At 36.5% G+C, this 25420-nt stretch overlaps 1 protein-coding gene across 1 annotated transcript in view; it reads left to right on the forward strand.

Annotated features, from left to right (window-relative positions):
- The first annotated feature begins 391 nt into the window (after positions 1 to 391).
- Positions 392 to 25420, forward strand: part of WDR36 (WD repeat domain 36) — a 49755-nt gene continuing 24726 nt past the window's right edge. The window contains exons 1-14 of the mRNA XM_006876759.1: positions 392 to 553; positions 3684 to 3711; positions 6565 to 6665; positions 8511 to 8628; positions 10460 to 10592; positions 13348 to 13402; positions 14758 to 14890; positions 15206 to 15381; positions 15630 to 15750; positions 16304 to 16369; positions 21200 to 21286; positions 22313 to 22458; positions 24168 to 24282; positions 25060 to 25225. Of these exons, the coding sequence (XP_006876821.1) occupies positions 392 to 553; positions 3684 to 3711; positions 6565 to 6665; positions 8511 to 8628; positions 10460 to 10592; positions 13348 to 13402; positions 14758 to 14890; positions 15206 to 15381; positions 15630 to 15750; positions 16304 to 16369; positions 21200 to 21286; positions 22313 to 22458; positions 24168 to 24282; positions 25060 to 25225 (1607 nt within the window). The remainder of the gene's footprint in view (positions 554 to 3683; positions 3712 to 6564; positions 6666 to 8510; positions 8629 to 10459; positions 10593 to 13347; positions 13403 to 14757; positions 14891 to 15205; positions 15382 to 15629; positions 15751 to 16303; positions 16370 to 21199; positions 21287 to 22312; positions 22459 to 24167; positions 24283 to 25059; positions 25226 to 25420) is intronic.

The following is a 25420-nucleotide window of genomic DNA, read 5'->3' on the forward strand; positions in this document are numbered from 1 at the left end:
CCTCCCAGCCCCCACTTCTTTCGTTGAAAGAAACTAAAATTTCCTCCTGCCCAGCTGTTCCGCGGGAGAAAGAGGAGGTTTTCTGCTCCCGTAAAGATTTACAGCCTCGGAAACTGTACAGGGTCGCTAACTCCAAGGCACATAAAAACAACAAAGCCTCAAGGCAACATTCTAATGCGGAACTGAAGTCGTGTCTCTCTTGCGATCTCCAGAGGGCTCTCTTTTCAATTGCACCGAGAGCAAGCTCTGCATTGTGCGATTGGCACCCGGCACCGGAAATGCTCTTGAGTCTCCGTTTGGGTCAAGGAATTCAGCCACGAGACCTACTGAAGGGTTCTCAGCACTGTGTGGTTTATCTTCCGATCCGAAAGGAGCCGAGATTACTGGAGCGATGGAGCGGGATTTGGGAGGCCGCACGGCCAGTGCGCTCTTCGCAGGGTTTCGGGCCTTGGGGCTTTTCAGCAACGACATTCCACACGTGGTTCGGTTTAGCTCACTGAAGCGCCGGTTCTATGTGACGACTTGTGTGGGCAAGAGCTTCCACACCTACGACGTGAGTGACTCCTTCCTTCGCCCGCGCTCGTCTTCCAACTCGATCTGGGGCATTTCGGCTCTCTTCTCCTCCCACTTGCATAGGGCTTCCTTTCCTGCCTGTTAGACTTTCCCATCTCATCCACGTGCTGATCTTAAAGTCTTTCGGAGGCAGCTTATAAGGGAATGTTGTTAAGCGTCGGTTCCGACTCAGCCACCCTGTATAGGGTTTCCAAGGCTGTACACCTTTACAGGAGCAGAAAGCCTCCTCTTTCTCCCCAGGTGAAGGAGATAGAACATTTCCGTTTACGGCATATATTCTTTCAGTATGTTTGTTATGGAGCTCTGGTAGCATAGTGGTTACGAATCGGGCTGCTAGCCTTAGGGTCAGCAGTTCGAAACTACCAGCTGTTCCGCGGGAGAAAGTTGAGGCTTTCTGCTCCCGTAAAGGTTTACATCCTTGGAAACCCTGTGCAGGGTCGCTGTGAGGCGGAACCGAATCCACGGCACATAACAACAACAACAACATGTTTGTTACCATCCTTCCCTTGAAGTTGTAAACATTAAGCGAAGTCCCATTTTCCTCTCGTTCATAAAGAAAGAGAATTAGTGCTGTTTCATACACAAACTGGGTTAGAAATTTAGACTAAATGCTTGAGAGAACTGGGGAGGACGAGATTAATTATCGTTTAGGAAACTCCACATTTGATAGTAATACAATTTATTTCTCTAAACTTCCCTTGAGAATTTTTTTTTTATATCTATATTGATTGTTTGGCACGATGCCACTTTAAGTCTTGCGGCAATTTTAAGTAGGCATCACTGTTTCGTTGTTGTTGATGCTAATTACCATCGAGTCAGTTCTGACTCATAGAGACCCTGTATAGCATGTCTGAGGAGGGGCTGGGGTAGATTTGAACCGTATACCTTGTGGTTAGCAGTCCAGTGCTTATCTTACAGGGCTACACACCATTAAATACGTATACACTAAGAAACTAAATCTTAGAACAATTAAGTTAATTGCAAAGTGCAGCTTCATGAAATTGTTGGGTTTTCTTTAATATTTCATCAGTGGTTGAAAATGTTTACTTGTTTCCTTTAAAGAGAATGTAAGCTCTGGAAGAGAGTAAAAATGCTTGATGAAGGAGGAGTGTGATGAAAGCAGCCGGTGTTAAGCACTTTTTTTGTTAAGTAAGCCCTATATACAGGGTCCCTGTGAGTGGGAACGGACATCGAGGCACTTAACAACCTTAGTTTAACTGTCTTCCTTGTAGGATTGTGAATATCAAATGGGTTGTTGTTGTTCTTGTTGTCAGGTGCCATGGAGTCCGAACCAACTCATAGCGGCCCCATGCACAGCAGAATGAAACAATGCCCGATCCTGGGCCAAGCTCACCACCGCCGCCACACTTGAGTCCATCAACGATGCCACCTGGCCAATCCATCTCGTTAGGGGTCTTTCTCTTTTTCTCTGACCTTACCAAACATGACATCCTTCTCCAGCAACTGTTTCCTCCGGACAATATGTCCAAAGTATGAGAGACAAAGTTTAGCCATCCTGGCCTCCAAGGAGCACTCTGGCTGCACTTCGTCCAAAACATCTATTGGTTCTTTTGGCAGTCCATGGCACTTTCAGTATTCTCCTCCAACACCACAACTCAAAGGCATCAATTCTTCTACGATCTTCCTTATTCACTGTCCAGCTTTCACATCCATATGAGGCTATTGAAAATACCATGAGAGTTGAGAGAATTGAGTTCATAAAAGAATAAAGGGGGGTTGGCAGTGGAAAGCAGTTAATTTTCCCGAAGCCTGGTTTCCTAATAGAGAGAGGTTGGGTGGAATTGATTAACGTGTGGGAGTATTTATTATTGACATTATCCCCACTTAGTCCTAGGTCAATAGTTCGAAACTACCAACTGCTTCACGGGAGAAAGTTGAGGTGTTCTGCTCCTGTAAAGATTTACATCCTCGGAAACCCTGTTCAAGGTCGCTATGGGTTGGAACCGACTCAGCGGTACTTAACAACAACAACAAGTCCTTGCTAACTTTTGGTTTTGTTGATTTGGTTTTTCACTAAACAGTGGTGGTAGTAGCTGGTGGTTGTGTGTGATGGAGTCGGTTCTGACTTCTAGGGAACCTGTATTAAGTTTCCAAGGCTGTAAATCTTTATGGGAGCAGAAAGCCTCATCTATCTCCCCTGGAGCAGCTGGTAGATTTGAACTGCTGTCCTTGAGATTAGCAGCCCAGTTTGTTGTATAATAGTCTTACTTAAAGAGCTCTTGAAATCTTATTTTTAGCACATTGTCTTCCTGATACGTGCATGCATGTATTTACTTGTAACAGTTTATGTATCTTTGCATTGACATTTAGTTATTAAAGCAAAGGTGTTTTTACAGGCCCCTCCCATTTTAGCACTGTTATGTGTTAATTGCCATCGAGTTGGTTATACTCATAGTGACTGACGGGCGGGTTTGAACGCTGACCTTGCATTTAAGCAGTCCCGTGCTTATCCTATAGGACCACACCAGAACTCCAGTTTTAGCACTAGTGCATTTTTAAATTTATGTTTCCAAAGGCTCTGTATACATGGCTAGAATCCACTCAGTATACTGGGCTGTGATGTTTGAAATTAGAACTAACTTGGGAGTAGAAAAAGGGCACTAATAAGTGTGGTTCACAAGTTTTCTGTATCATAGTCAAGGCTATTTACACCGTCTTGAACCAAGCTTCCTACAGATAACTGTTTTCTTTAGGGAGGGGAAGCTAGACAAGTTGTACATTGATTGGTGCCATTCAATTGATTGTTTATAGCAGCTAACATTTATTGAGCATTTACTACTAGGGGGCTTCAAAAAGTTTGGAAAATTGGAGTTTTTTCACGAACTTTTTGAAGCCTCTTCATGTATCTGGTCTTTACAGAAGAAGCTTGCTTCCCATGATATTACCATTACTGATGAAGCAATTTGAAAATACAAGCTTTCCTTATAATGAAAATTAGGGTGAATTGTGGGTTGTTTTGTTTGTTTTTTTTTAAAGGAAAAAACAGTATGACTAATATTGCTATGACTGATATGTATAAGATTTAATCTTATATTTAAGCATTAAGTTTTATTGCTTTTACTTAATCTTTTTTTTTTTTTTTTAAACAGGTTCAGAAACTTAGTCTAGTCGCAGTAAGTAAGTGGAATTTATTCAGAATTTACTCTTTTTTAGTTTCTTTTCCTTTTTAAAAAATGGTTTATTTTTACATAAATTTAAGATTTACAGCAAAGTTGTAAGAGTAGAAATAATTCCTTTATATTGCTTACCCAGATTCCCTAAATGTTAAACACTTTAATGCATTTGCTTCTTTCTTCCTGCCACTCGTTATACAAACACACAATAGTTTTTATCTGAACCAGTTTTTAGTAAGTTGCAGACCTAATGCCCCATTGCCCCCAAGTATTCCAGTGAATGTCTTCCAAAGGCAAGGACATTCGTCCTGTAAGTATAGAAAATTTATCAAAATCAGGGTTTTGACATTGATGCAGTTCTTTACTCTCTAAACTATTTGTTGTTATTGTTAAGTGCTGTCGAGTTGATTCTGACTCATAGCGACCCTGTGTAGGGTTTCTAAGGAGAAGCTGGTGGGTTTGAGCTGCTGACCTTGTGGTTCACAGTATAGTGCTGATCCTACAGTGCCACACCAGGAAATTATTTGGATATTGTCAATTGTCTCAGTTGTTGTTAAGTGCCATTGAGTTGATTCCAACTTATAGTGACCTTGTATAGGATTGGTGAGGAGTAGTTGATGAGTTTGAACTACTGACCTTGGGCATTCAAACTGACCTTGCATTCCAGTGCTTTATCCTACAGCACCACACCAGGATTTGAATTGCCCCAGTAATATGCTTTATTATTAAGTACCATCCACTTGGTTCCGACTTATAGTAACCCTGTGTAGGGTTTACAAGGCTTTTAAAATCTTCACAGAAGCAGCAAGCCTCTTCTACCATAGAGCAGCTTGTGATTTCAAATTGCCAATTTGGTGGTTCGCAGTCCAGTGCTTTTCCTATGGAGTCACTGTGCTCCCTAATACTCTTTATAGTACAAGAAAATCCAAGGTCATGTGTTGTGTTTAATAGTCTCCTTTAATCTGCAACAGTTCTTCAGACTTTGTCTTTTATAAGTTTGACATTTTTGAAGAATACAGACTAGTTCTTTTTGAGAATATCATTCAATTTGTGTTTTTTAGATGTTTGATTTTGGTTGTGCTGTTTTGTCAGGAATGACACAAAATGGATTCTGAGTTCTCAATACACTACATTAGTAGGCATATGCTACTGGTTTGCCTTTTTCCTGACAGTGAAAGTTTCAGTTACTTGGTTTAAGTGTTATCTGTCACTTTATAGTTACTATTTTAGCATTGAAATGAATAGTGCCTTGTAGTAAGCCACATTGAGTCTCTGTAATTGTTCTAATATTCTGCTAAGTTTCACCCACTGCAGTCATATGTGATTGTTGTGAGAGAAACAGACATCTAAAGAGTCCAGTGTGTACTTCTAACAAACTCACAGTTTTAGAAGTTTAGAAGGCAGGAGAAAGGCACTGTAAGATGAGTTGAATACAGAGTGAATAATAAACCTATAAAACTATTACAACGACCAAATCCTGATGTGGCGCTGTAGGATCATCAGTGGAATGTGAACTACAAGTTCACAATTCAAACCTAACAGCTTCTCCTTGGAACTCCTACATAGGATTGCTGTGAATCGAAACCAACTAGGCAGCACTTAACAACAAATTGAAAATACAATGTGAAGAATGTTTAAGTCCGTTTATCTTTTAATTTCAAGGGAAATTTTAAAAAAAATTGACTAATATACTGAGAGAAGAATAAAGAAATTATGTAAGAAATGACTAGAGGTGATGGGCATATTTACCTTGAAGACAACTAAGTGGGAACTATATTCATTGACTTTAACTACTTTAAGAGTTAACATTCAGAATACCATATGCAGTTAGTTTGGACTGATCCAAAGGAAAGTTAGATTTCGTTTTTTAGATATATTTTTTTAAGATTTTCTCTGTAGTTGGCACTGAAGGTATTCATGTAAAGGCTGGATAAATATCTGCCAGAGTTTTATGTATTAATGTGAGGTAACTTCCAAGTAACTTCAAAAAGCTTAATTTCTTTAGGATTTTTTTATGTCTGAAAATACTGCATATTTATTCTTCTAGGGAAGGTAGACGTGATTTCATATTCTCAGTCTGATAGTTATTATTTTTGCTGATGTTAAGTGTCATCATTCAGTTCTGGCTCATGGTGATCCTGTGTAGAGTTTCCAAGTCTCATTTTACTCCTGCAGAGTGGTAGCAGGCTTGAACCTTGGACCTTGTGGTTCGCAGTCCATTTACTGCTGGTATATGAGATCAGTAATGGTATAATTGAACTGAACCAGCTCACACAGAACTAAGGCCGCATTCAAGGCCATAAAATTGGTAGTGGTGGTTATGCGTCTTGGAGTCGGTTCTGACTCACAGTGAGTCTGAATAGGGTTTCTGAGGCTATTTTCCTTATGCAAACAGACAACCTCATCTTTTTTCTCCCAGAATGGTAGTTTCAAACTGCTGACCTTCAGGTTAGCAGCTCAGCATGTAACCACTACACTATCAGATCTCCTTATAAAACACCTTAACAAATTAAAAAAAAAAATTGTACAAGGTGTACTCTTAGAATACAGTAGTATTGTCTTAGAAATCAGTAACAGAGAGATACCCAGAAAATCCCAAGATATTTGGGGATTAAATAACTCTTCTGAGTAACACAGTTACACATGGGTCAAAGAAATCTCAAGAGAAATGAAAAGATTTTGAACTAAATGAAAATTTAAATAACATTGAGATCAACGTTATATACTCTTGATTCTCGGCTTTTATTTGTATCTTCTTTTAAAAAAATTATAGCCATGGAAAATGTTTTCTACATATTGCTATTTTGTCCCAAGGTCCTAAGAATCCTTGTTTATTTTTGTATTTCATTTCTTCTAGGTAATTCTGTTCCACAGGATATCTGCTGTATGGCAGCTGATGGGAGGCTAGTCTTTGCTGCATATGGGAAGGTTTTCTCTGCATTTGCGCGTAATAAAGAGGTTTGTATCACAGACTATTTTAGTTTGTTTGTTTTATGCAGTTAGTAGTTGATTGTCATGATAATGGAGGAACTTTTAATGTTGCTTTCATTTGGGACACACTTAAAATCTACCGAGTACTGTTTTTATGTATGTATATTCGATGTTCTGTATAGAAAGAACATTGCTTTTATCAAATTATAAACAAGGTGTAGGTAAAAACTTTAGTTTAAGGTCCCTTTTCTTTACTGGGGATAGATGTCAGAATTACATGCCCAGTCAGGTTCTGTCTTTGAAACTTTTAACATTGTAGATTTGGTTTGGTAGGACTTGGGCATGGCCTTTTAAAAAGCTTCCTGCCAGATTCCTGTTTATACCACTGCTTTATGTGGATTGTTTTCCTTTTGAACAACTCAACACATAACTCTTTTTTTCTAAGCTCCTGGTATTTGCTACTTATATGAAGAAAACTAAACTCTTCTTATTTTCTCCACTGCTAAAGAAGGATTGTTGGGAGTCTAAATCTGCCACTTAGTTACTAACTTTGTTCTGGGACCAGCAGTTTAGGAAGTTGGCCCGACTGTAGTGGTCCAGAGTGAAAGGGATAGTGACAGTGGGGTCCCTAGCTAACCGAGTGATGCTATCACTGTTCTTGATACAGGACTTGAAGTAAGGTTGTTCCCGAGCCCTTCTTCATTATTACTTAAGGCAGAGGAAGGTGTGGGATCTGTGAAATTCTTAAATGGAAGTGTTCAGATTTTTAGAGACTCTGGAAAAATGTCAGTGTTTTAGCAAAGTGTTGCAGTTTTCCTTGGACTGTTTTATATAGATTTTTCAATATAGTAGAAAAACATCAGAAAATCAGTTCATAGCCCTCCCGGCAGGAGATAGAATACAGACAAGATGTTCAAGTGAGGAGATTTTAATGAAGGAATGGTGTTTTGTGACAGGTGTGGTTATGGTTGGGGAACAAAGTAAGAGTGGGAACGCATCAGAGACTACAAATATGCAAAGCTGTTACCACTCCTAAAGCCTTACAGCAAAGAGAACAAATAGTGTTACGGAGCCTGGGGAGAACTGAATCCATGGAGAAGGGCTATACTGATTAAGGAGAGATGCAGCTACTCTATGGCTGATGGTCTCTGCTTCAAAGCAGATAGGTGTATGGAAGAAGTATCCCATCATCCTTCTATCTTATCTGGAAGCCAGCTCTCAGGAGAACAGTTAGTAAGGCAACCTGTAGAGGTTAGTCTCCTAGAGCAGACCACTTCTCTAGGCTCTGTGGAGTTGTGTTGACTGATCTGAGTGAAGGTATAGGCTGCGTGTACATGCCTTCTTAAAAACCGTAGGTGGGAGGTGGCTAAGCCCCAGAGATTAAAGGAGCAGGCCTGTTGTTAAGTGTTGTCAAGTGGGTTCCAACTTTTATAGCAAGCGATCCAGTATAGGGTTTCCAAGGAGTAACTGGTGGATTTGAACCTCTGACCTTGTGGTTAGCAATCCAGTGCTTAATCTTACAGCACCATACCAAGAACATGCCTGATTCCTTGTTATTTGTTCATATTAACCACTGAGTTACCAGGGCTCCTTTGCAAAAGGCCTAGGGGGGTGAGCAAACTTTGAAAGCTCATTGAGGGGAAAGGGGCAAGAAAGGAGTATAAGTGGCACAGGTAGGGGAGATGTGATTATTATTGAACTGGTTGATGGAACAGGTGAACAGGTCTTGCTATTAGTCAAACCTTTAGTAATCAAAAGGTGATTGCATTTATTAGTACTGGCATCTATAGAGTCAACATGCTGTTGGTTATTTTGACTGATAATATATGGTGAACAGGTACTAATATAAGACTCTTTATCTTTCATTTGTAGGTAGTTCATACCTTTGTGGGTCATAAGGCAGAAATCCATCTTTTGCAGCCCTTTGGGGATCACATTATCTCTGTTGATACCAATAGCGTTCTTATTATTTGGCACATATATTCAGAAGGTAAGAATTAAGTATTTTGTTTTATATTGGGACAGTATAATTTGTGTGAACATTATACCAGAAGTTTCAAATACAAAGCTTTAAAAAAGGGATTTTTGGAGAGAATCTTTGATGTATATGAGGAGAAAAAGGTTTTAGGGAGTAGGTGAGCAATTTTACTCAGCTAATTGAGCTACCTACCTGTTTGATGTGTTTATCTCAACTGATATATTTCCATTGCAGTTCTCTCTAGTTTGGTGACATTGCTCTTTGGAGTGAATGTTGGTACATGCTTATACCTTAGTGATTCTTGACTTGCATTTTCAACTTATAATAAAGGAAATTGTCATTGTAAACTTGAAAATTCTGTAATCTATAAAATATACAGCCTTTTTCTAAGAATATGAGTCAGTATTAAAAATGTCCTTTTACTGTCCATTCACTGGGATGTGTTTATGGCACTGAACTATGTTTATGGAACTATGGATCTTAGAGCTTATTACCAGAACATCCCCAGTTTTCCTAAGTAACAGGCTGTGGGCATAGCATGAATGAAAGCTTTTAATTTATTTTAAATCCATTTTACGTTTTTTTTTAGGTTTTATCACCTCCTGATTTTCTCATGTTTGATTCTGTAATTTTATTTTTAGTAAGAGGCTGCCCTTCCAGGATCTACTCCATGTAGTCACTCTTTGCCTTGTTTTGTCTTTGTTCAAGTATAGTGAACAGAATTCCAAATATGTTCCCTGTGTGGGTGGATGTTAAATGGCCTTTTATAAGGTTACAAAATACAGGTCTTTAAGTCCAGTAGATTGGTAATGCTGCTGCTGCCAGCCCATTGAACCACTGTCTGCTCGGAGCTAATCTATAGAGACTTTGAATACAACTGCTAATTACACTAGAGAGAGGAATTTTAAAAAATACATTTAAAGTTTGTATAATTTTCACTCATATCTGTTTGTTGAACTGGATATACATGCCTCTAAGGGTATACAGCAATATGCCAGACAGTATGTAAAATCAAAGGTTAAATAAAGTATATCTTCTTTTAATACTCAATTTATTAGGAGATTTTGGAGCAGATTGTTTTAATCGTGGATGAACTATGAAGTAGAAAAAATTCACACATAGGAATTTCAAAGATAACATGTAAGATTTCAATGAATCTTTTAATCTTGTAGCAAGTGACAACTGTCTATGCCTTCCCTGATTCCGTAGGGTTATAAGTTATGTTCCTCTCCTATTAGAGATTCTTTGGGAATCTGTTGGAAACACTGTTCATAGTTTCATTGAAGTCAGCCTCTTACTCTATATCCTTGAATGGCTTGTTAAGCTTTCCTAGTATTTGGCTTTTCACTCCCTGGAGAAGCTCAATGTAAGCATTTCACTTGGAGCAAAAGCTGACCCTTTAGGATTCTGTTTTTTACATCCTTATTTTTCTTTCATGTAATCCAATTGAAAAGTGAATTAAGTTTTTAATAGCATTTATACTGGAACTTTTAGAAGAACTTTTAACAGTCAAAATTCGATTTACAAGTTGAAGAATTTTTTTTTTAATTCCTCAAGGAATTTTAATATCAATTAAAGGATTAGCATATGGCTTTTAATTTATATTAATATGTAACTTTTTGGTATGATGCAGTTTCTGTGTGAATTGCAAGGTTGGCAGTTCAAATCCACCAGTTGTTCCTTGGAAACCCTATATAGTGTCGCTATGAGTCGGAACTGACTCCACGGCACGTAACAACAAATTTGATATGATGGACTTAATTGATAAATGTGTGGGTATATGAACAATATTCTGAACTATTTTATAAGAAATAATTACATGTTATAACTTTCACTTTTGTAGAAGAGTACCTGCAGTTGACTTTTGATGAATCAGTATTTAAGATTTCTGCCATTTTGCATCCAAGTACTTATCTAAATAAAATACTTCTTGGCAGTGAACAAGGAAGCCTACAGTTGTGGAATATAAAATCCAAGTAAGCACTTTATTTAGAAAATAAAATAAATAAATATATTTCCCTCATATAAGTAGTTATACCTTATCCTCATCTATTGCTTCCTATTGCATGTTTAAGTCTTTTGGTCTCACTGAGAGATTTTATATTTATATATTTATTTGAAGTTCCCAGTAGCAATGAAGAATACACATACATCAGAACCAAACCCATTTGTCATTGATTCACTTTCGACTAATGGTGACCCCATTTGTGACAGAGTAGAACTGTGCTGTACAGGACATTCAAAGACTGAGTTTTCAGAAGTAGATCTCCCAGCTTTTCTTGTAAGGTACCTCTGGGTGGACTCAAACCATGAACCTTTTAATTAGCAGATGAGTGTGTTAACTGTTTGCACCACCCAGGAACTCCAATTGTAGATAAGTCTAGTTAATTCACATGAAAGCCTTCAGAATATAGTAATTATGTGATTATAACTAAACAAACAACTCCTAGTTTTTCTTAACCTAAAAACGAAAGGATAGGCAAAACAAATTAGTGCTAATGTAGCACTAGCATTTTGGAAAATGATTTTTGGGGTAAATGCTTTAATCATCAACTACAAACATAATGAATATTTGCTATTATTGTTATAGCTAGAGGGTTAGACAACTGATTTCGAGTTTTTGTACCTGTATGTGAACATTGTCTAGAGAAAAAGATGAGAGTTCAGCTTTGGTAGTGTAGTGGCTGTGAGTTGGGCTACTAATCTTACGGTCAACAGTTTGAAACTACCAGTGGTTCTGTGGGGAAAGATGAGATTTTTCAGCTCTCGTATAGATTAGCAGCCTTGAAAACCCTATACAAGGTTATCATGAGTTGGAACTGACTCTACAACACACAACCACCAACACCAAGAAAACAAACCAAAAAAATAATGTACCATCTAGATTGCCCTTTCCCAAACCCCTGCATTTTAGAAGGGAAAATAAGATTATCAAAGGCTTTGGGTTCATAGTTTTAAATCAGTGTTTCAGTTCAGTTTAACAGATATCATTGGCTACCTACTCTGTGCCTGGCTTAGGGATTGTAAATGTGTGAGATACTGTCTCTGTCCTTAAAGTTAACTGCTTTAGTTCTTTACGTGGTATTTACATTGAGTATCCCTTGGATAGTCATTGAGCGGACTGCATGTGTCCATTTTTTAAACTTAATAAATGATTTTATATTTATCATTATAAAGTGTTTGATACTTTGTCATAAAGATTTCAGATAATTTTGCTTACTGGGCTTATACTATTTATCATATGACTTGATTCTGAACTTCAAGACAGCATCATTATTGTTATATCATAGTTTTATAATATATGATTGTTGTTGTTATTAAGTATTGTCAAGTCAGTTGTAGCTAATAATGATCCTGTGTAGGATTTTTGCAAGGAGAAGCTGGTGGGTTTGAACTGGTGACCTTGCAGTTAGAGGTTCAGTGGTTATTAGTATTATAATTATGTAAATAATGTATTCCCTTTTATAATGTTTCTAGTAACATTGTTGTGAGAAATGAGGCGTTTAAGTTCTTGATGTAGTTTATAATATAAGCCAGGGGTCCTGGTAGCATTCCGGATTACAAGTTGGACTACTTCCTGCAAGTCTACAAGCCACTCCATGTTAGGAAAATGAGGCTTTCTATTCTGGGAAAGATTTACAGCCTGTGAATCCCTATACAGGGTCACTATGAGTTGGAACCGGCATCAGACAATCACCACCACCATAATATAAGGGAAGTGACTCTGTAGGATAAGGTCAGCATTTCAAGCCCACCAGCTACAACACAGGAGAAAGAGTAGGATTTCTGCTCTCACAAAGATTTATAGCTTCGAAAACTTTATACAGTGTCACTTTGAGTCAGAACCAACTTGACAGCACTTAAGAGTCGCAATCGTATGTCACAAAACTATAGCAATAATGATGCTGTCTTTAATTTCAGAATCAAGTCATATATGATAAATAGTAAGTCCAATGAGTAAAGATATCTGAACCCTTTATTATAATTATTAAAGTACAATGCTATGCTTTTTAATCATGTATTTTGTTTTCCTACTTGGATATATAATTTCCTAAAGATGTGGCATACCATGATAATCAACAACAGCTTGGCATCTGGAATTGGCCAGTTGGGCCCTTGTTGCTGTTGTTAAGTATCATCAAGTTGGTACCTATTCATACTGACCCTGTGTAGGGTTTCTGAGGAATGAGTTTAAACTGCTGGCCTTGCAGGCAAGTTCTTCTATGTCTAGACCCTACCACTTATGAATCATGTGACCTTAGCCTGATTATTCTCCATTTCTGCCTAAGTTTTTAAATTTGGAAAGTTGTGGTAGTAATACCTGTCTTGTGGGATTTTGAATATTAAATAAATTGAATGCATATGCTTAAAATAAAGGTCTGACACAGAAAGTACTTAATAAATAAACCCATCATCTGCTCCTTGGAAACCCTATACAGGGTCACTATGAGTCAAAAGTGACTTGATGGCACTTAAAAACAACAATTTTTATTTTGGAGCTCTGGTGGCACTATATAGAATAAGCATTGTTAACCATGAAGTCAGCAGATCAAAACTATCAGCCCCTCCTCAGGAGAAAGATGAGACTTTCTGCTTACACAAAAATTTTACAGCATCAGAAACCGTATATAGAGTTGCTCTGAGTCAAAACCGACTCAGTGAACTCTAACAACGTTATTATTTTACTTATAATATGTAGTTAAGAGCCTTTAATTATTTTTCTTCTTATAGTAAACTTCTATATACATTTCCAGGATGGAAAGTTGGAGTGACAGCTCTTCAGCAGGTCTGTATTTTTCTGTTACGTCAAAGAGGAAATGGAATTAGTAGTAGGTTCTTCTAGTCAAACATATTTTTAGACTAAAGACTCGACGGTACTTAACAACAACAACAAATACAAAATAATACGTAACATAATTTATCTGTATAACTGATAGTCTGAAGAAATAATGTTTTGAAATGTAATTGAAAAGAAGTAATACCTTTTCCTATAAACATGTGGAAATCATAGTGCTTGGAATTAGGCACTAGATCTGTGGTTGTTATGAAACTTGTGTGTAATCCATCCAGTCCCTTACACACTTAATGGACATGAGTTGTCCAACAGAGCAACAGAGAGTGTAGGGCTTACAAGAGAAATTTGTCAGTGTGTTGAGATTGTGGGTTGAAATAATGGGAACAATATCCCATTGTTTGGTTTAACACTGCACTCTTCCAAAAAAGAACTGTTTTTGATTTTCATGAGTTTGAAAAAGCTGTAAATATGCAGAGAATTTGGCATAAGCACTGGACAGCAAACGATAACGTCAGTGGCTCAAACCCACTGGTTGCTCCTCAGAAACCCTCTACAGGGTCGCTATGAGTTGGAATCAACTCAATGGCCTTTAGCAAAAACAATAATGACACATGAAGCCAATATATCCTTGTACTTCTGAGTATCCATTGCCTCACACTGGCCCATTTATATGCATTCCATGTCTTTTCTCATTACCATCTACCATACTCAGCTTTCCCTTATCCAGAATATCCCAAAGGTGTCAGATGATTAGTCGAGGGCAAAGAGCGTATTTGTTTTCATATCCCCTGCTTTCTACACAGTTTTGATATACTTTAGTATCTTAATGGAAAATCATTAAGTATTTAACCTAATTCTATTTTATAAAGTTGCCGGACTCCAGGTGTGGTGTTGTGGGATGAAGCACTGGACTACAAGGTCATTTGAATCACAAAACTGGCGATTCAAACTCACCAGTGGTTCCTCGGAAACCCTATACAGGGTTGCTGTTGAGTTAGAACCAACTTAACAACATATGCTTTTCAAAATTGTCCCCTTTTTCTTTCTTTGCCAGTCAGTGATCTGTAGTGATTTCACACATTAACTTTATTTATTATTAATGTGTCACGCTAGAAAAGGGATGGAGACTGGCAGGTCTGCAACTGGGAAGTAACTTGGGAAAATCAGTTGTTAATACTTTCATGCTAAATACCAATTAAAGTATGTCAGATGGTAATATTTGTTTTTGCCGTCCTTAGGAGACAATTCCATTATTTTGTTTGATAGCACTTGGTTATTGACACATACCATCAGGATTATTAAAACTGTTTTTATTAAGAAAATAATTGTAACAATTCAATTTTCAGGCACCAGCTGTGGATGTTGTTGCAGTGGGTCTTGTGTCGGGTCAGGTTATCATTCACAATATTAAGTTTGATGAAACATTAATGACATTTCGTCAAGACTGGGGACCTATTACTTCAATTTCATTTCGCACAGGTAAACTTAACTTTTTTAGTAAAGAGCATTTAAAATGCATTGCTTTGAAGGTTATAGACATTTTCTTAGTAAATGTTCTCTTTTATCTAACAAATAAATGAAATACTGGAGTAGACGGTGCCAGAGGAATATAACTAGAGAACTCGAGTATATCATCTACATACCTCCTTAGTGTTTTAATTTTATATTTTTGAGTTAATATGGTGGAGAGAATTGTTAAGTTTTGTTATTTAGGATTGCTTATGGGGTCTGCATGCGTCGCAGTCAATTCAGTTGGAACTTCTTTTTCAAGTGTTATTTTTATTTTAATAACAGATGGTCATCCAGTAATGGCAGCTGGAAGCCCATGTGGCCATATTGGACTCTGGGATCTAGAAGACAAAAAATTAATCAATCAAATGAGAAATGCACATTCTACAGCAATCGCCGGACTGACATTTCTCCATAGAGAGCCACTTCTTATCACAAATGGTGCTGACAATGCTCTCAGGGTAGGAGTTATTGTTGTTATCACCTTACTGGACTATATGACCTATCCTGTGCTTTAATGTATCAGCCTTGAACCTAGAAGATGAAAGACATACAGGATGCAGTATTGGTATAGGTGAAGCAAAAAGTGGTGACAAAATGAGAAAAAAGTGGCACCTTATTAAACCACCATTATCACCCCAACCCTCCCTGCTCCCCCACTTGTAGATAGCACATTATAGAAGTACTTAATATTTTTATTTCTTGGCAGATATGGATATTTGATGGTCCTGTAGGTGAAGGTCGGCTGCTGAGATTTAGAATGGGTCATAGTGCTCCTCTTACCAAAATCAGATATTACGGACAAAATGGACAGCAGATTCTTAGTGCAAGTGAGTTTTCTCTTTTATACTGTTAGTTTATTCCAGCAACTAGTTATTGTATGCTTGGCACTCAATATTTCATTAGATTTGATATTTGTGCCATTTCAGATTCTAATGTTCCTTTGAGTAATCTGTATAAAACTGAGGCAATTATTTTTGGCTACTTCAGGAAACAGTAGGGATGAGTGACATACCAAGTATGTCAATAGAGTGACATACCAAGTCACTCTAAACAAGTATGTCACTCTATGTCTTGACAAGTATGTCAATAGAGGACATTGACAAGTCCTCAGAAACAGTGGTCAGATGCTGAAAATGTGGTCTTCACCTCTTCCACTGGTAACTCTGTTAAAAACTCTTAGTACTCCAATTTATCTTCTTATGAGTAGATGGCATTTTATGCCCATTTGAGTATTCTAATGAAGTAGCTTCTGGCTCTCCCTTTAAATGGTCCTAAATTATAACTTGAGAGCTTCTTAACGTAATCTAATTTTATAAGTTCTGTGATTCAGATGACTGTGTTGGGGAAGCTTGATTAGGAATTTTCTGTATATATCAACAGGTCAAGATGGAACTCTTCAGTCATTTTCTACGATACATGAAAAATTTAATAAAAGCTTGGGACATGGTAAGTTCTTTAAAAGATGGGTGTGAAAAGCTGTTAATCACTAAAGAAACATTTTAAGAGTCTATGTAACACTTGAAGTTTCACCACTAAATTTCAGATGAAATTTGGTTGAAATTAAAAAAGTGTATATTTAGTATTGAGATTCCAAATCGCTATTGTATCATTTGAGGTTCAGTAATCGGATTATTGAACACAGATAGACATTTTGTGTGCTGAAAACGGTTGCCATCCAAAGACACTGATGTTGATCTAATTTGAGCAATCTGCGGCATTAAGTGGCTAGCTTATCTATTCCACTACTCCTCTGTCAGTTTGTCATACTGGGGTGGTTTGCTTGTTGCTGTGATTCTGGAAGCTATGTCACCAGTATTTTAAATAACAGTAGAGTCACCCATGGTGGACAGGTTTTAGCTGAGCTTCCAGACTAAAACTGACTAGGATGCAAAGATGGACTACTGAATGTTTTTCACTGAAAACCTGTACATAGAAGGGGAACACTGTCAGCACCAGACTATTGAATATTAAAACATGATGAAAAACACCACCAGAATATTGTCAGATATAGTGCTGGAATATTGTCAGCTATATGAGCACCTCAGGTTGGAAGGCATTCAGAATACTACTGGGGATGAGCTGCCTCCTTAAAGTAGAGTTGACCTCGATGACATGAATGGAGTAAAGTTTAAGGGACCTTCATTTACTGATGGAACACAACTCAAAATTAGTAGAAACACCTGTAAACAGCCATTAGTAATTGAAACATGAAATGTATTATGAAATATGAATCTAGGAAAATTGGAAGTTGTCAAAATTGAAATGGAACTCAAAAAGTTTGATAACCTTAGTGAGAAATGAACTGGTATTGGCCATGTTTAATTTGACAGTCACACAGTTTACTATGCCTGGCATGACAATTCAAGAGGACTCCTGTTGCATTGATAATATTATAAAACAAAATTTCAAGAGCTATCTTGAAATATAATACTGTCTGTGATAGGATAATATCCTTATGCCTACAAGGAAGATGAGTTAATACAATTATTAAGCGTATTTACCCAACAACCATGAAAACCAGTAAATGATGAAATTGAAGAGTTCTGCCAACTTCTTCAGTTTGAAATTGATCTAACATGCAATCAAGATATATTGATAATTACTGGTAATTGGGATTCAAAGGTAGAAAACAAAGAGGAAGGATCAGTAATTGGAAAATATGGCCTTGGTGATAGAAATGATGCTGGAGATCCCGTAATAGAATTTTGCTAGACTGATGACTTCTTCATTGCAAATACCATTTTTAAACAACATAAAAGACTGTTAAACACTTGGACCTCATCAGATGGGATACATAGAAATCAAATTAACTATAACTGTGCAAAGAGACTGGAAAAACTCCATATCATCAGCCAAAACAAGGCCAGGGGCAAACTGTGGAACAGACCATCAAATGCTCATATGCAGGTTCAGGCTGAAGCTGAAAAAAAATTAATTCCACGATAGCCAAAATATGACTTTGGATATGTCCCACTTGAATTTAGAGATCATCTCAAGAATAGATTTGATGCATTAGACTATAATGACTGAAGATCAGAAGAGTTGTGGGATAACATCAAGAACGTCATACAGGAAGAAAGCAAAATGTCAATAAGTAGATGAAAGAAGTAAAAGACCAAAAGGGATTTCAGAAGAGACTGAAGTTTTCTTGCAGGTGTAGAGATGTTTAAGCAAATGGAAATTTTCAAAGGACAGCTCAAGAAGACATGAAGTGTGCAAAGATCTGGAGTTAGAAAACCAAAAGGGAAGAACGTGTCAGCATTTATCAAGCTGAAAGAACTGTGGGGAAAATACAATTTTTATCTTGTAGTAGTGAAGGATTCTATGAGAAAAATATTGAATGATGCAGAAAACATCAGAAGATGAAAAGAATGCACAGAGTCACTCTACAAAAAAGAAATGGTTGATGTTCAGCTGTTTAAGAGATAGCATAAGAACAAGAATCAAGGAAACTGAAGGAAGACGTTCAGGATGCATTGCAGTATTGGCAAAAAACAAGGCTCTGGGAATTGATGGAATACAAACATATCTTTTGACAAGTAGAGGCATCACTAGAGGCACTCATCTATGCCAGAATATTTAGAAGACAGCTATCTGGCCTACTGATTAGAAGAGATCCATATTTATGCCTATTCCAAAGAGAGGTGACCCCACAGATTTGTGAAATCATCAGACAATATCATCAGTATCACATGGAAGTAAAATTTTGCTAGAGATAATTCAAAAATAGCTGCAGCAGTTCATTGACAGGAAGCTACCAGAGTTTAAGCTGGATTCAGAGGTGGATTGTGAGATATCATTGTTGATTCAGATGGATCTTGGACGAAAGCAGAGAATACCAGAAAGATGTTCACCTGTGTTTTAATGATTCCACAGAGGCTTTTGATTGTGTGGATTGTGACAAGCTATGCACAACACTGCAGAGAATGAATATTCCACAACACTTAATTGTTCTCATGAGAAATCTGTATGTAGACCAAGAGACAATTGTTTGAACAAAACAAGGGGACAGTGAATGGTTTAAAATCAAGAAAGGTGTGTGCCAGTTATATTCTTTCACCATACTTATTCAGTTTTATATGCTGAACAAATAATCCAGGAAGCTGAATTATATGAAGAAAAGTGTCGAGGTCCTATGTCGGGTTCCAGCCTCGACAAGGAAGTGTGGGTGTCACGAAGAAGGGAGATCTGGTGGCAAAAGGGATAGAGAAAGAGAGAGATGAAATATACACAAAAAAGACAGACACATAGATATGATGCTAGCTGGCAGGTAGACAGATCTGCAAACATATTGCCTAGCATTGCACAGCATTGCATTGCAGAATTCACTGTACCTCAGCCTTTTATTCTCTTTTTTAGGGAGGGATTTGTTACAAAGGAAGGATGTAATTCACTCAGGGAAGATGTCACAAAGGGAGGATGTGATTAAGACAGGATACGGAACTGAAATGTGATTAATCATTCAAAATAGGACATAATGATTCACAGAACAACTTTTAAGATATTTTCATAGTTTTTCTTAACAATCTAACATTTTTATTTTTACAGAAAAAAGGTTCAATCAAGCTGTTATATATTAACTTTTAGGCTTAAATGATCTAGAGTAGCAACGTGCGGTTTCTTAAGGATACTTAACATAAAGCAAGGTTCCTGAAAGGAGCCAAGCTGTCTCTGTACACTTTGCAAACTTTCGTTTGTGAGCAAGATCTCAGGCACCTGGCTTCATTTATCTATACCTAAAATGCTACATTGTTCTTAATATTCCTATATACTTTCAGGAGGAAGGAGAGCATCTGGGTTAAACTGATAATATTCAGAGGTGGTTTAATGGGGCTGCCACTGATCAACCCAGGGTCTGTGTATGCTGTCCCCAGCAGAAAAGCATGGCATTAGGATAGAGGGAAGATTCATTAGCAACCTGAAATATGCAGTTGATACAACCTTGCTTGCTGAAAGCCAAGAGGACTCAAAATACTACTGATGAAGATCAAAGACCACAACCTTTGATGTGGGTTGTCCCTCAATGCAAAGAAAAAAAATCTCACCACTGGACCAATAAATGGTCTCAAGATAATTGGAGAAATGTTTGAAGTTGTCAAAGACTTCATTTTGTTTGAATTAACTATCAACACTCATGGAAGCAGCAGTCAAGAAATTAAATGACATATCACATTTGATAAATCTGCAAAAGACCTCTTAAAAGTGTTGAAGGGCAAAGATGTCAGTTTGAGGACTTTAGTTGTGCCAGACCCAAGCCATGGTATTTTCAGTAGCCTTATATGAATGTGAAAGTTGGACAATGAATAAGGAAGACCATCAAAGAATTGGAGCAATTGAGTTAAGGTGTTGGAGAGAAATATTAAAGGTACCATGGACTGCCAAAAGAAGAAACTGATCTGTGTTGGAAGAAGTACAGCAGAAATGTCCTTAGAAGCCATGTTGGCCTGACTTTGTCTCTCATACTTCGGACATAATATCAAGAGGGCATCATGCTTGGTAAAGTGGAGGGTAGCAAAGAAGACGACCCCAATGAGATGAATTGGCACAATGGCAGCAGCTCAAATGTAGAAACAATTGTGAGATTGGTGCAGAACCAAGAAGTGTTTCGTTCTGTTATACATAAGGTTGTTATGAATTGGTACCAACTTGACAACTCGTAACAACAAAAGCTTATCTGTTCAGTTATTTATTTTGGGGTTTTTTTCTTAAAATCCAAAATAATTAACCTTGGAATTAGATATGGTATCTTTAACAATCTTCTCATTTAGAAATATGATAATACACTCATTTGAGTTGTTTTTTTGTGGTCTTCAGTGAAGTATTTTCGTTTTCTTAATACTGATCCTACATACTTTAGACTATCTGGTAGCATTATACTGATAAATACATAATTATTATTCTGAATATACGATTTGTGTTATTTTCTGTTTTTTAATACTGCAGTGTAGGGAACGTAATGATTTTTTTATGCTGTATCTGCCCCCAATGGAACTAGTAACATTTTTTAGTTGATGGACATGTGTCTATATTGCAGTCTATTATTTGCAAATAATGAAAAATTTACCTCTTTTTGTAAATATTTATACCTCATTTCTTTTCTTATTCAAGTATATAGGCTAAGCTTCACCAAAGATTTTATAATATTAGTGAATAAAATCTTTTTTTTATTACTTTCTTAAATAGTACTATCTTGCACTTTATTGTTCTGTAATGAGTAACTTTTCTTTTTCGTACAATTTTCATTAAGAAGGATTTACTCTTTCCTCAAACCCCTAGGATTAATAAACAAAAAGAGAGTGAAACGGAAAGGACTTCAGAATACCATGTCAGTGAGACTTCCACCCATAACAAAGTTTGCATCAGGTGAGTAAGTTCATATTGTGTTTTGTTGTGCTCTGTTCTGTCATTTGTTCCTTAGGTATTACTTCTTTTCCTCCAAACTATAAAGAAACCCAAGCACATGATAATCTTTTGAGAAATGAGTAGTTTATAAAATAAATTTGTTTTCTGTCTAATAGTTTCAGGGCTTACTTTTCTCTATTTGGAGTCCCGGTATGGTGCTGTGGGTTAATGTGCTAGACTGCAAAGTCAGTTTGAACTGTAAGGTTGGTGGTTCATGCTCACCAGTTGCTCCTTGGAAAAGCCTCTACAGGGTCATTAAGGGTCGGAACCAACTCGACAGCACTTAACGTAGAGTTAACTAGCTTTGATTTTATTGCCATTGTTTTATTCTGTCATCACTGAAGTGATTTTAAGAAAAATGTACATAGATGGTGTGTTTGTAGATTGAAAACTATTAAAGGAAGTAACTTGCAGGCACCATTTCTTTTTCAAGATTACTGTAACAACCTTATCACTGGCATTTTAACCTTGACCTCACTCTTATTCTGTTTGCTTGCTTAGAGCCTGAGTGATCTTTGTACGTCTGATAATGTTACTCATCTGCTTGAAATCTTTCAGTGTCTTCTTGTTGAAAAGTGTCTTCTCCTTAACATAGCTTTCAATGCATTTTTTGTAATGTCTCAATTGTCTTGCCCTTTGCCCACCTGTCCCAAGAAAATACTTTTAACTAGCTAATAATTTTTGTTCAGTTTATAATTGGCACCTTGATTAATTTCTATTTGTTTTACCCCTTCTTCCAAAGAGCCATTTAACACTTTCCTGAAATATTGTAGTAAAACTCTTCCAGAGAGTTCTTTTGAGATACTACCATATTTATTGTAATATTATCTCTCCTCAGATTGGAAGCTCACTTGCTATCAGGGATGGTTTGGTTTTTTTTCATTGTATCCCTGGTGCCTGAGATAACATATCATAGTAGATGCTCAATAAATAATAGGTTAATGAATGAGGAAATGAAAAGCAAGTTGATTTGTGATTTTGTTTTAGAGGAAGCTCGTGAGAGTGAGTGGGATGGTATCATTGCTTGCCATCAAGGTAAGCTATCTTGTTCAACCTGGAACTATCAGAGATCTACAATCGGCACTTATTTTCTCAAGCCAAAAGAATTGAAGACAGATGACATAACTGCAACAGTAAGTGAACCTGTTTTATAAGGACACATTTTCTCCTGTAGCCCTGACTTACAGTATTCCTGTTACACTCCAGTGTACTTACAGTAGTGATTGAGAAAACATAGTTTAACATTTTAAAATTATCCCATTAATAGTGTTCAGTTTACCAATTTGCAGTAAATTCTTAGTTTCATATTTCTTAAAATATAGTATAACTTTGCTTAACTGTAATATTTTGGCTACATTAACTTTCTAATTAACAGAATTACTCAGCATATGCTTTGAAGATGATTTAAGTGCTTCAATATACTTTTTTTTTCTCTTAAATGTTTTATTGTGAATTATGTGATAGTTTACATGGGAGAACATTAATTTTACACTCATTCTATTGTATATTGTTATCAATATACTTTTAACCTGAATTGTGTTGCTTACAGTACTGTACTTCATGAATGTGAGCTTAAAGTTCTCTCTCTCTCCCTTTTTCCCCTCTATATAGGAATAAGATTTGGCCAGATCTCTTGAGTTGTAGATCTCCATTTGTAAAGCTCTTATATCCTATGTTTCTCTCATTTGAAACATATATTTAACTTAGAAATTCTGATTGAATTCTGTCCAAACCCCTTTTTAATATAACTTTGAATTGCCAGTGTTTACTAATAAGTCTTACTGCCTCAAACTTTTCTTTTGTGAATATCTTTTTTCCCCAGGGAGCTCTAGTAGCACAGTGGGTTAGGACTGCAGACTGAAAGGTTGGTAGTTTGCATCAACAACTCCATGAAAGAAACATGTGGTGAGGCAGGCAGTCTACCTCCATAATGATTTTACATCTTCAGAAACCCTATAGCACAGCTCTCCTCTGTTCTGTGGGGTTTCTATGGGTCAGATTGGACTCATTGGCAGTAGGTTTATGTCTTTTTTCCATAGGTTCAGACTAAGCTAAATGTTTTCTAGTCATCGTTTTAAGTATTTATTCCCTCACCCAGGCTGTGCGCCAGGGTTGTATTCTTTCACCATACTTATTCAGTCTGTATGCTGAGTACATAATCTGAGAAGCAGGTTATATAAACAAAACATGGCATCAGGAGGAACACTCATTAAAAAACCTGTGATATGCAGGTAATACAACCTTGCTTGCTGAAAAGGAAGTGGACTTACACTACTTACTGATGAAGTTCAAAGACCTCAGCAGCAGTGGACTCAAACATAGCAATAACTGAGGTTGGCCTAGGACTGGGCAGTGTTCCATTCTGTTGTGCATAAGGTTGCTTTAAGATATCAACTTGATTGCACCTAATAACAACAATTTATGTTTATTAAGATATTGTGGGCTTTTGACCTTTTTCATTGTACATTGTACTTGATATGTTTTCCTCTGTATCAACTGTAGAAAGATCACAAAAGTAAGCTAAAGAGAAATTGAGCTGTGGAATGCTTTGACTTTAGTACTTTGATGAATAAATTGAAATTCTAAGTCCAGCATAATTCTTAACTTTGTATGTTTCAATTAAGTTAACTTTTATGTTTTATGGAAAATAATCTAGTTACTTCTTAAGAAGACGGATCAAGCAGACTTTTCTTCTATACCCAAATAAAATTATATTAATAAATTAAGTGTTTAAAAAAATATGAAGCAATGCATGAGGTACATAGAAAATACCATGACATGCATTAAAAATGTTAGTTTGTTTTCTTCTGTGTCATTGTGTTTAAGGTGTTTTTTTTTCTAGGCAGTGGATATTACTTCTTGTGGCAACTTTGCTGTAATTGGACTCTCATCAGGAACTGTAGATGTATATAACATGCAGTCTGGTATACATCGAGGAACTTTTGGCAAGGAGCAAGGTATTGATGTGGCTTTACTTTTTTAAATGTCTAGATAAGATACCAAAAACAAAAAAAAGGCATATTAAATTCTTAAGAGTTGGGATTTAGTGTTAAAATTGTAAATAAGTTATCTTCAACTGTGTATGGCAGTTTTTCCTATCATAGTTACAAGCATCATGTTGGAATACAGGTAGTCCCTGACTTACTATGTATTCAAGTTACACCCTATCACTCTTAACAACAGTTGGTTTTTTTAAAGTAATATGAATTGCATATAATGTTCCAGTACATAATTTACAAATAACACTTCAGATGATCACTCACAGATGTTCAAAGTTCGAATTTATAAAAATACTGATAATAAAAGGCTATTAATGAAAAATTTTAAGAAGAGTTATTTAACTAATGTCAGAACCAAGTTATGATGAAGTCTTCAAAACAACATGCCATTAGAAGTTGGGACGACATGTACTCAAAAATAATAAAATCACAAATGAATCAGAAAAAAGTGGATATTGTGCAGATTAAAAGTTGTATTTTCTTCTCTTGCTTTCAGCTGAAAATTTTAACTGTAATTTGGAATATTATTCATGGTATCAATCTGATGGATTTTCTAGTATATTTACCTGAGTTTATAATAACTAGGAAGCTATCTCAAATAGTGAGATCAAATATAAACTTTTAGGATATATAAGTAGTGGGATCTTACATGTTTGGATGAAGAAATTATTTTTTATGTAACAGGCACTGCCAATTTGATTTTGATTTTTTTTTCTTTTAACATCTGCTTTAAAGCTCATAAAGGATCTGTTAGAGGTGTTGCAGTTGATGGATTAAACCAGTTGACAATTACAACTGGTAGTGAAGGCTTACTCAAATTCTGGAACTTTAAAAACAAAATTTTAATCCATTCTATGAGCCTTGATTCATCTCCAAATATGATGCTGCTACATAGGGACAGGTAACAATTTTCCTTTTAATGATAGTGGTAGATATTTTTCTTTATGTTTTATGTAAATGTTCTTAATTTAAGTAAATTAAATAATTTCTAAGTAGGAAATAATCAGATTCTCTTAATAAAAATGGCATGTTATATTACATAAGAGTCCTGGTGTGGTGATGCAGGATAAGCACTGGACTGCCAACAACAAGGTTG

The sequence above is a fragment of the Chrysochloris asiatica genome, unplaced genomic scaffold, assembly GCF_000296735.1.
Source record: "Chrysochloris asiatica unplaced genomic scaffold, ChrAsi1.0 scaffold00411, whole genome shotgun sequence".
Taxonomy (NCBI): domain Eukaryota; kingdom Metazoa; phylum Chordata; class Mammalia; order Afrosoricida; family Chrysochloridae; genus Chrysochloris; species Chrysochloris asiatica.